The 12,638-nt window shown below is 42.9% G+C and overlaps 1 protein-coding gene across 1 annotated transcript in view; it reads left to right on the top strand.

Moving 5' to 3' along the window:
* LOC146675725 (uncharacterized) overlaps window positions 1-6,640 on the top strand; it is a 23,821-nt gene extending 17,181 nt beyond the window's left edge. Inside the window, exons 3-4 of the mRNA XM_085400689.1 lie at window positions 2,038-2,137; window positions 2,970-6,640. Coding sequence (XP_085256815.1) covers window positions 2,038-2,137; window positions 2,970-4,214 — 1,345 coding nt within the window. The 3' untranslated portion in view covers window positions 4,215-6,640. The remainder of the gene's footprint in view (window positions 1-2,037; window positions 2,138-2,969) is intronic.
* The last annotated feature ends 5,998 nt before the right edge of the window (window positions 6,641-12,638 follow it).

Genomic DNA, 12,638 nt, shown 5'->3' with positions numbered 1-12,638 from the left:
GTGAATACCTCAGGCAGCAGAAACCCAAGAAAGAGGAGGGAGACGAGGAACCATCATGGAAGGACAGGCCCCTGCACGGTATGTACCACCGGCAGATAGAGGAGGTGGCTGATATCCAGAAATCCTACCAGTGGCTGGACAAAGCTGGACTGAAAGACAGCACAGAAGCACTAATCATGGCAGCACAAGAACAAGCTCTGAGCACAAGATCCATAGAGGCTGGGGTCTATCACACCAGGCAAGACCCCAGGTGCAGGCTGTGTAAAGATGCCCCAGAGACAATCCAGCACATAACAGCAGGGTGCAAGATGCTAGCAGGCAAGGCATACATGGAACGCCATAACCAAGTGGCCGGCATAGTGTACAGGAACATCTGTGCCGAGTATAACCTGGAAGTCCCGAGGTCAAAATGGGAGATGCCCCCAAGGGTGGTGGAGAATGACCGAGCTAAGATCCTGTGGGACTTCCAGATACAGACGGACAAAATGGTGGTGGCTAACCAACCGGACATAGTGGTGGTAGACAAACAGAAGAAGACGGCCGTAGTGATCGATGTAGCGGTTCCGAATGACAGCAATATCAGGAAGAAGGAACACGAGAAGCTGGAGAAATACCAAGGGCTCAGAGAAGAGCTCGAGAGGATGTGGAGGGTGAAGGTAACAGTGGTCCCCGTGGTAATCGGAGCACTAGGTGCGGTGACTCCCAAGCTAGGCGAGTGGCTCCAGCAGATCCCGGGAACAACATCGGAGATCTCTGTCCAGAAGAGCGCAGTCCTGGGAACAGCTAAGATACTGCGCATATATATATATATATATATATATATATATATATATATATATATATATATATATATATATATATATATATATATATATATATATATATATATATATATATATATGATTCTTGCCTCTACACATCCTGAGGCCGAGTCAGCAGGGAATTTGCACATTAACAGTGCAGTGGATCCTGCTTGTGCCGTGATATTCAGGACTGCAAACCGAGCAGGTTCACTGACTTTCAGCTTGTTGTGTTTGTGGATATATGACTGACTTTAATTATTCACAAAATCCTCACATTCTCTGTAAGATTAAAGTCAACTATTGTACGGCGTATATTTTGAAGTAAAGGCTTTAAAACCAAGTTAGTACAAACATCGCTAATGTCACATAACTTTCCCAACATGTGGCCAACAGTGATGTTTTAATGTTCTTCATTATAAAAACATTTGCGCATAAATAAGTGACATAATATTCAGTACTTACTTCTGAAAGTTTACTCTTCATCCGCTCCGCTTCCGCCGTTTTTTTTTCCCGGCAAAATTGTCCACACCACTGCCGCGCTATGAAGTCTGGGATATGTTGGGCCATGAAGGCTACACCGACCCATCCTTAAAATTCAGGGAAATTAAGGACGCATTTTAGGGCTGCATTTCGAGCAGCCTTTGAATTGGGACAGTCTTTGTCGTGTCGCTGTGACGTAATCGGCCTTAAAATGCGGCCTTTAAGGCTGCAGACCCCAAATCCGGTCATTGGTACTTCCTGGCTTGTGTAGTTACTAGGTAACAAAAGCTCAACACTGCCCCTAGCGTCCTGGAGCACTTCCGTTGTGTTTTGGAATTTGCATGTGTTTTGGAGTTTGCAAGTGTTTTGGAGTTTGCGTGTGTTTTGGAGTTTGTACGTGCTTTGTCTCTAGGGGCCACCGTACATACTTCACATGAAGACCAAAATAGTTCCAAAGTCCAGATCTGAATGAGGGTGGGGGAGGTTCAATTTGCCATGTTGCAACCAGCTTAGCTACTGTCTTGCTAGCTTGTGCTGCGCTCAGTGGATCTGCGCTCGACAGTGGAGCCTAGGCGGAGTAGTCGAATGCAGATCCACTGAGCTCTCAACACAGACAGCATCATCAGAAGAAAAGTTGATAAAATAAATTAAAATTTTGTATTGTTTGATACATATGCGTACCGAACCGAAAGCACTGTATCAAACGGTTCAATATCGATATCGATCGATACTTTTTTTTTTTTTTTTACAACAGGAGTAACAGGAGCAGAAGAGTCTGGAACAGCAGAGAAACAATTTCAGCCATTTGGACTCAGCTCAGCCACTACAGAGGAAAAATGTCTTCAACACAAAAGGTGAGAAAAACATCACAGACAACACAACACTGTTATTGAAACTGTGTGTTCAGCTGCTTGGTTTTTAAAAACCCGTTAACAGCAGCTTTATCTTTTCTATCCTGGGCTCATCCATACAGGGAGTGCAGAATTATTAGGCAAGTTGTATTTTTGAGGAATAATTTTACTATTGAACAACAACCATGTTCTCAATGAACCCAAAAAACACATTAATATCAAACCTGAATGTTTTTGGAAGTAGTTTTTAGTTTGCTTTTAGTTTTAGCTATTTTAGGGGGATATCTGTGTGTGCAGGTGACTATTACTGTGCATAATTATTAGGCAACTTAACAAAAAACAAATATATACCCATTTCAATTATTTATTTTTTACCAGTAAAAGCAATATAACATCTCCACATTCACAAATATACATTTCTGACATTCAAAAACAAAACAAAAACAAATCAGCGACCAACATAGCCACCTTTCTTTGCAAGGACACTCAAAAGCCTGCCATCCATGGATTCTGTCAGTGTTTTGATCTGTTCACCATCAACATTGCGTGCAGCAGCAACCACAGCCTCCCAGACACTGTTCAGAGAGGTGTACTGTTTTCCCTCCTTGTAAATCTCACATTTGATGATGGACCACAGGTTCTCAATGGGGTTCAGATCAGGTGAACAAGGAGGCCATGTCATTAGTTTTGGTTACATCATTGTAATGTGATACTATCACCAGAAGGTGGTGGTAACACACCAGCAATGTGTTTGTTGACATGTTTGATTCCACTGACGGAGGGAGTTTCAGTTTGTTCCACGACTGCATTTCACTCACTGCCTCTGTCACTGCAGGACCAACATGGAGCAAGAAGTCAGCACTCTCAGGAGGCTGACAAACCTCACAGAAGAAAGGGAGAGAAAACGTACAGCTGTGAGTTGTGTGGAAAGTCTTTTACCCAGGCTGGAGCCTTAAAAAGACACCAACTCATCCACAGTGGAGTTAAAGCATACAGCTGTGACATGTGTGGAAAGTCTTTTACCCTGGCTGAAACCTTAAAAAGACACCAACTCATCCACAGTGGATTTAAACCTTACAGCTGTGAGTTGTGTGGAAAGTCTTTTACCCATGCTCAAAGCTTAAAAAGACACCAACTCATGCACAGTGGATTTAAACCTTACAACTGTGAGTTGTGTGGAAAGTCTTTTGCCTGGGCTCAAAGCTTAAAAAGACACCAACTCATGCACAGTGGATTTAAACCTTACAGCTGTGACTTGTGTGGAAAGTCTTTTATTCAGGCTGGAGGCTTAAAAACACACCAACTCATCCACAGTGGAGTTAAAGCATACAGCTGTGACTTGTGTGGAAAGTCTTTTACCCTGGCTGGAGCCTTAAAAAAACACCAACTCATCCACAGTGTAGTTAAACCTTACAGCTGTGACTTGTGTGGAAAGTGGTTTACCCAGGCAGAGAACTTAAAAACACACCAACTCATCCACAGTGGAGTTAAATCTTACAGCTGTGACTTGTGTGGAAAGTCTTTTACCCTGGCTAAAGACTTAAAAAGACACCAACTCATCCACAGTGGAGTTAAATCTTACAGCTGTGACTTGTGTGGAAAGTCTTTTACCCGGGCTGGAGACTTAAAAAGACACCAACTCATCCACAGTGGAGTTAAACCTTACAGCTGTGACTTGTGTGGAAAGTCTTTTACCTGGGCTGGAAACTTAAAAACACACAGAATCATCCACAGTGGAGTTAAACCTTACAGCTGTGACTTGTGTGGAAAGTGGTTTACCCTGGCAGAAAACTTAAAAACACACAAACTCATTCACAGTGGATTTAAACCTTACAACTGTGACTTGTGTGGAAAATCTTTTACTCAGGCTGGAGGCTTAAAAACACACCAACTCATCCACAGTGGAGTTAAACCTTACAGCTGTGACTTGTGTGGAAAATCTTTTACTCAGGCTGGAGACTTAAAAAGACACCAACTCATCCACAGTGGAGTTAAAGCGTACAGCTGTGGGTTGTGTGGAAAGTCTTTTGCCCGGGCTGGAGCCTTAAAAAAACACCAACTCATCCACAGTGTAGTTTAAGCACACTACTGTGACTTGTGTGGTAAAGCTTTTGCTCAAAGTCGAAACTTACAGAAGCATCTAGTTACCCACTCTGGAATTAAGGCGTACAGCTGCGATTTTTGTGGAAAAAGGTTCAGTGACAAACAGTACCGAAATATTCACCTACGGATTTACACTGGAAATTATGTTTCCTGCTGTGATCAGTGTGGGAAACTGTTTACAACAGATGCACAGTTACAACGACACATGTTTAGCCACTCTGAGGAGAGACCTTACAAAAGTGAACTGTGTGAGAAGACTTTTAAAGTTCCACATCACCTGAAAAAAACACCAACAGATCCACACCAGAAATTAACTCTACAAGTGCAGTTACTGTGAGGATGTATTGATTTTTTTATCTTGTAATTTTAACCTGATTGTTTGGAACAAGTCTAATCAGTAAACTTATGGAGTTATACTGAATGAACAGTTTGGAAAAATGAAGAGTCATTTTCGCTCGGTAAGCTGAGTGTTATAATGTAAACAGTAAAACGTAGTTGGACATTGGCAGAGATCACTTACGCTGTCATTGTTTAGAAGCAGAGCAACACAGATGGATCCAGTTCTCAACCCTGTCGTCACTGTGGTGGTGGGAAAACGTTTCTCTGTGACCTTTGTGGAAAAACCTCCAATCATCAACGGGACCTTAAACCGCATCAACGTAGACACACTGGAGACAAAATGAACTACTGCAAAGAATGTGGGAGAGGCTTCCACACACCAAGTACATTAAAAATACATGAACTCTTCCACAGTGGGGTTAAAAAGCACATCTGTGACTAGTGTGGGTCATCCTTCACCACTGCACGTGAGCTTAACGAACAAGAATGAGCAAATCCACACAGGAGAGACACCATACAAGTGCAGACACTGTGACAAAAACTTCTCACAATCAGGTCATCGTAACAAACATGATTGTACACACATGGAAGCGAACTTCAGCTCTGACCAGTGTGACAAGAGCTTCAGGAATCTCAGTTCATACTCCAAACACAAACGATTCCACGCTGTAAATAAACTGTTTCACTGTTACCAATGTGCAAAAACATTCACTTCATTATCTGCTCTGTGCAAACATCAGCCTGATCATGTAGGACTGAAATCACTGGATCACAATGAATCTGAAGAGAGAGAAAGATCCTCTTCTGGCTTCAGGGTTGGACTTAAAAACCTTGAGATCAGGCTCCACAGAGTTCAGATGGAATCTCATGTAAAGAGTGTCAGCTGATGTCACATTTGGATCTGATGAGGTAGCTCTGATTTCTGGACCTGCAGTGAATAATCCTGAATGTTACATTTAGGAAGCTGCATGTATAGATATGTACATCTATACATGCAGCTTCTCTGTCACTGTCACTACATGCAGGGCGATCAAAATTACTGATATAGATATATATCAATTTCTTTCATTTGAACTTTCTTAGTTTTTCCAAAATTAACTTCTTTTTTTTAAATGTATTCATTTCAAAGAAATGTTAAACGTTAAAAACGGCAGCACACATAAGGACCCTTTAAATAATTCAAATTCTATTAAACATCTATTTTTGGCTCCTCCTTTCACTTTAGTGTATTTACTGTATCGTTGAAGTCCACATGTTGTTTTAATGAAATCATTTTGATCCACATGTTCTGCAGCTGTTTTCTTGTTGATTTGAAGTTTGCATTATGAAATCCTGATAATGTTAAAGCGTTAGTTATATTTGATGAACTCTGTGTAAAGTTTGTCTTATTAAACAGTTTGGTGTGAAAAATAAAGAAATGGTCTCAGAACAAGAAGTTTGAGCCCTGATTTCATATTCAAACTAGAGGGAGTGCAGAATTATTAGGCAAGTTGTATTTTTGAGGAATAATTTTATTATTGAACAACAACCATGTTCTCAATGAACCCAAAAAACTCATTAATGGTAAATGGCCTGTATTTATATAGCGCTTTACTAGTCCCTAAGGACCCCAAAGCGCTTTACATATCCAGTCATCCACCCATTCACACACACATTCACACACTAATATCAAAGCTGAATGTTCGTGGAAGTAGTTTTTAGTTTGTTTTTAGTTTTAGCTATTTTAGGGGGATATCTGTGTGTGCAGGTGACTATTACTGTGCACAATTATTAGGCAACTTAACAAAAAACAAATATATACCCATTTCAATTATTTATTTTTACCAGTGAAAGCAATATAACATCTCCACATTCACAAATATACATTTCTGACATTCAAAAACAAATCAGCGACCAATATAGCCACCTTTCTTTGCAAGGACACTCAAAAGCCTGCCATCCATGGATTCTGTCGGTGTTTTGATCTGTTCACCATCAACATTGCGTGCAGCAGCAACCACAGCCTCCCAGACACTGTTCAGAGAGGTGCACTGTTTTCCCTCCTTGTAAATCTCACATTTGATGATGGACCACAGGTTCTCAATGGGGTTCAGATCAGGTCATGTCATTAGTTTTTCTTCTTTTATACCCTTTCTTGCCAGCCACGCTGTGAAGTACTTGGACGCGTGTGATGGAGCATTGTCCTGCATGAAAATCATGTTTTTCTTCAAGGATGCAGACTTCTTCCTGTACCACTGCTCAAGGCTGGACTGGGACAAAAAATCAGCCCGGGCATTTTGACTAGAGAACGGCCGACCAGGATAAAAATTGAAAATGTGACGTCATTCAGGGGTAAAACCGCAAAGGATTCTGGGAACTTGTGGCAAGAGGTGCTAGCGCACGCAGGCTTTCAATTGAGCTCAGTTACACAGCAATAAAAAAATGGCAAGAAGCTGTTGTAACTGCAATAGCCGGTCGCATGACAGCCACGGAAAGCCGACGGGTAAAGAGATCCTTTTTTTTTTTTTATCGGATTACGTCGTTGAAGATAAATTTTTTAAGCCATGTTTCTGAAGTAAGAGCTGATGGTCTGGATATACCAAATATAACGTCTCAGAACACTCCAGCTCACATGTTAGTCTGCTCCATTCCCACAAAGGTCAGAGTTTTGTAGTAGTTAATACGTCATTTTTCTTAACATAATTGGTGATATAGGTTACAAGCAAGTCTGGCGCTGAACAGAAATTGTCGCGCTATGCTCCTTTGTTTATTGTGCATAAATAGTGAATTGTCCTGACACAATATTGCGTTTCGCTTCTGTTATTACCATGGTACACTGACAAAAACATATTCTTTTATTCACAGGATAAAACAGTTGTTTTGTATCACTAATTGTCCAGTGCGATTACAGCATACAGTATTATTGTCACTGCTACATTTCTGTGATGCTACCAGAAATTATTTCCACTACTAATTAATTACCGTTGAGCTCAAAGGTTATATTAATAAACTGTTAACGAATGTGTATTTATGAAGACGATTTGTGAGACTGGTAAACTTTGTTCGTACGATGGTCTTTCGTTCTACACGGTGCGTTTCAAGGTCCTGTACCCATCCGTCGGTAAACTGGTCCTGGGCTTGTTGCAGTGACCTGAAGTTACTAAACTTCATGAGTGTATGCACTCACTCCAAGAAGCGTATAATTATAAATATGAGCGTGGTGAAAGTTGGGCAGCACGCTAATGTATTTTGTCCACTCTGTGTGCTCGTAAGGGTCTGACCCTTTCACTCCTTTGATTTTTTCCTCGTATCTTTTCTTTGACTTTTCGTCGAGTATGTTTTTGTACGGACCGGCATTGTTCTCCTTCGTTTTGTACATTCCTTTTTTGTGCGGCAAAGAAAAAACAAGAAGGTATTGGAACCGGAGAATGAACGTTTTGCGGTGCTGCAAATGCTTGCATTTGATGCAGTACTTGGATTGTTATGCCACGAGTTCCCGGCATGCAATGCGCGAAAATCATGTGATTGCTAAACAAGGGGGAGGGTGCATCCAGCCTCCTCGGTTGTAATTGGTCCAGCCCAGAGTCGATCATGACCAATTGGCCAATCCAACACCTTTCATTATATATACCCTTCCTAAAAAAAAAAAAAAAAAATCCATCGGCCCATAAAAACAAAAAATCGCCAGCGGCCCACCGGGCAAATGCCCGGTATGCCCGATGGCCAGTCCAGCTATGCCACTGCTTGAAGAAGGTGTCTTCCAGAAACTGGCAGTAGGACTGGGAGTTGAGCTTGACTCCATCCTCAACCCGAAAAGGCCCCACAAGCTCATCTTTGATGATACCAGCCCAAACCAGTACTCCACCTCCACCTTGCTGGCGTCTGAGTCGGACTGGAGCTCACTGCCCTTTACCAATCCAGCCACGGGCCCATCCATCTGGCCCATCAAGACTCACTCTCATTTCATCAGTCCATAAAACCTTAGAAAAACCAGTCTTGAGATATTTCTTGGCCCAGTCTTGACGTTTCAGCTTGTGTGTCTTGTTCAGTGGTGGTCGTCTTTCAGCCTTTCTTACCTTGGCCATGTCTCTGAGTATTGCACACCTTGTGCTCTTGGGCACTCCAGTGATGTTGCAGCTCTGAAATATGGCCAAACTGGTGGCAAGTGGCATCTTGGCAGCTGCACGCTTGACTTTTCTCAGTTCATGGGCAGTTATTTTGCGCCTTGGTTTTTCCACACGCTTCTTGCGACCCTGTTGACTATTTTGAATGAAACGCTTGATTGCTCGATGATCACGCTTCAGAAGCTTTGCAATTTTGAGACTGCTGCATCCCTCTGCAAGATATCTCACTATTTTTGACTTTTCTGAGCCTGTCAAGTCCTTCTTTTGACCCATTTTGCCAAAGGAAAGGACGTTGCCTAATAATTATGCACACCTGATATAGGGTGTTGATGTCATTAGACCACACCCCTTCTCATTACAGAGATGCACATCACCTAATATGCTTAATTGGTAGTAGGCTTTCGAGCCTATACAGCTTGGAGTAAGACAACATGCATGAAGAGGATGATGTGGACAAAATACTCATTTGCCTAATAATTCTGCACTCCCTGTAATTTAACTGTTTTCGGTGGTACATGTGGAGGTTTATCAGGGAGGAGACTTGGCTGTTCTCCACTCACACTGGCTGAAATGGTGAAAATGCTGTTATCATAGGATGAAATGAGGATTTGTTCCTCATTAACGAGTTGGGGGCACAAAAAATACTTTTCTTTCTTATTCTCATTTAAAATATCTAGCTTTTATTAAATAATTATCTGAATCTTGCGAACAAAGTTTTTATCTGACGTAAAATGTATAGAAATCATACATATACCAACAAGACAGTGTACATCACTGTCACAACAGCATTTGTTTTCATTCAAAGGCTTTTTGGCTTTAATACCTGGTGGGCCGGTCTCTAGTCAAAATGCCCAATTTTTTTGTCCCAGTCCAGCAGTGTCACCATGCCAGCTGACTGTATGTCATCATCAGCTAGTGTTGTTCTTTATACATCAATATTACCAAAGTTTACCATAAGGCAGCATAGAAAGTATTTACTTGCTTTCAGGTTTTATTCAAATGTTAGTCTTTTCAGTTGTTTCTCCACTTTTTTCCTGTTTTAAAAATCAAACAGCAGTTTGTAATAAGATTATCTTCTTTTTTTAACAGGCAGATAAAGTTTTGCATTGGCATTGGCTAATTTGCCAATTGTATGTTAAATATTCAAAAATGTTTTTGCTCAAAACATATGTGCACTATATGTCAGTAAAAATACTATGCAAATATTGCTGTCCTTGAATGCTGAGTAAACACTGACAAAGCACTGATTGTGTCTCTTGTACTTTATCAACGCAGTGTCTAAAAACTTTGCACCGTAGTGGTTAAAATCTCATTCTAATAAGAGTTAAAAGCGCATTCGGTTATTAGGTTTACAGGGTTACTGAATTATGGTTAATGGTTGGTAGAATTTTTTTTTAACATTATCTGCCAATTACATCTGCCACCCTTCTCCAAATCTGTGCCCCTACCTGGCCCCCCCAACAAAAATTTTCTAGACACACACACACCACTGCTTGGTGGGTATGCAAGTGAAGAGAGAGACTACATCAAAGGACACAATGGTTTCATCTGGATCCAAGGTAAGTAAAAACGGCAAAAACGAAACAACCAGGTCGCTGGACACACCGCTCCTGTGTCAGCAGAGAGCAGGCACACTTTGCTCCCTCTCCCCCACTCTTATGTTTCGGTGTTGCACTGACACGTCACGTGACTTAGACACTTTGGGGGTTGTTAAGTTGTTTACATATTAATTATATACATTTTTTTGTTTTTGTTGTTGAGAATTTTAATTGTAATTTTTGTATTATAGTTTATAAATAGTATTTGTTTTAATTTGTGTACTGGTTTGCGTGCACTTAAGATTTAAAAAAAAAAAAAAAAAAAGATCGCCACCAGGGCAGACCCGATGGCATTTTCATGCTTCGCAGCATCATTTATTCTTACAATAATCACACGGTTGCTGTAACAGTACATTCAACGGCTTCAGCTCTCCCGCTGGCAGCCGTACACATCACCACCACCAACCCTGCAGCGGCATCGCAGAACACACCCTGCCACATACCCCCCTCGCCCGCTTCACCTCACCTCGCGAGCAGGCGAGGGAATTGGCCCGGACCATCGGCGCCCCATGCCCTAGCCCAGCGACGGGGAAGTGTCCACTCTGGCGGTCGCCCGCGCCTCCAGCGGAAGCCCCGGAGCTGGCCTGATGGCCACCCATATGGCAAGCAGCGGTGGCGCAGTAGGCGTGGAAGTGAGCTGGGGTTCACAGGTAGCTGGGCAGACGGCCGGCACGCAGGACTGTGCAGCCTGCGTGCCGAAGTAGACAGCATGCACCCCCGCGCACCTCGACCTCCGTCTCCAGCTTGGCAGGCGCGCCAGCCTCCGGCTCACCCCAAGCCGTGCGCTGTCCACCCTTACAGTGATCACACGGTTGCTGTAACAGTAGCCTACATTCAACGGCTGCAACCCTCCTGCTGCCAGCTGTACACATCAACACCAAAAACAACAACAGCACAAGCAGCGCACAGGTTTTAAGCCGGCGAGGCATCATTGTAGATGCCGTGAAGGTGAGTCCATCTCATCTGCAGTGGCATCGCAGACCACGAGCCGCAACAATAATAAAAAAAAATTATTTAATTATGAATAAATAATTTCTCCTAATTATGTCCTGGGTTTTAACTAATTAATTATACCAAAGGAAACATCACACAAACACTTAAGGTCATGAAAATTAATTGCGATTTAGCAATTCAATGAGGCATCCACCTTATTTATTGAAAAGTATCGTATCAGTATTGGTATCGGCGATACTGGCCCGAATTTACTTGGTATCGGATCGATACCAAAATATGCAGTATCGCACACCACTAGTGTTTGGGAGTTCCCTTTCAGTCGATTCACTCGGTACAACACATAAGCATGGGATATCACGCCCTCGTGTGTCCTGGCTGAAGAAACCTTTAATCACGCCTTTAAGGCAGATGACGTGTGATGACACGCGCACGGCCCTGCCTGCACATATAGCCGCTGTCATCACAGTCATCCCTCAGTTCGATAGCCGCTCTTCACCAAGCCAAACTGCTCAGTGGGGCCACCTTGTGTTGTACCTCGTTCCTCTCCTTCAGGGAACAGAAGTTATAGACATAACTATTCGTTCCCTTTCAGTCGATTCACTCGGTACAACACATAAGTATGGGACATATATACACGCCCCACAGAGCAGCCACCAAACCGGAATCGGACCACCACATCCTTAGTGAGTGGTAGACCCAGCAGAAAGGACAGCATGAGCCACCGAAGGGGCTGTAGCATCCAACCGATAAAACTGCACAAAAGTGTGCGTTGATGCCCAACTAGCTGCCGCACAAATATCAGCTACAGGCACCTCTTTAAAAAGAGCCCATGAGGTTGCCATCCCCCTGGTGGAATGAGCTCTGACCCCGTGGGGCAAAGCAAGACCACCGGTGCTGTATGCCAGTGAGATAGCTTCTATAATCCAGTGGGACAGCCTCCGTTTGGACAGAGCTCTACCTCTATTTGGATCAGCGAAGCAGACAAACAGCTGGTCACATAAACGCACATTCTGAGTGCGCTCAATGTAGGTGCGTAGCACACGCACTGGACAAAGAGAATGCATCCTCCTCTGCTCCTCAGATGCAAAAGGAGGGGAGCAAAAGCTCAGCAACTCAAACTCCATTGAGCTAGAAGATGCAGGCATGATCTTGGGAAAATAGGCAGCATTTGGATGCAATACGACCTTGTGGCCATCAGAAGAGAACTGTGTGCAGGAGGGATGCACAGAGAGCGCATGAAGGTCACCCACTCGCTTTGCCGAAGCCAAAGCGAGAAGTAATGCAGTCTTATATGAAAGAAATTTAATATCCACAGACTCAATGGGTTCAAACGGGGGGCTACAAAGGGCCTCCAGCACCAAAGACAAGTCCCAAGCAGGCACACTGGACTTAAGCACGGGCCTCAGC

Source organism: Rhamphochromis longiceps, linkage group LG3 (genome assembly GCF_057381845.1).
Source record: "Rhamphochromis longiceps isolate RC_006_pf linkage group LG3, R_longiceps_female_GT1.1, whole genome shotgun sequence".
NCBI classification, from domain to species: Eukaryota; Metazoa; Chordata; class Actinopteri; order Cichliformes; family Cichlidae; genus Rhamphochromis; species Rhamphochromis longiceps.
Note: the sequence above shows the minus strand (reverse complement) of the source record. Positions and strands in the feature narration are given on the sequence as shown.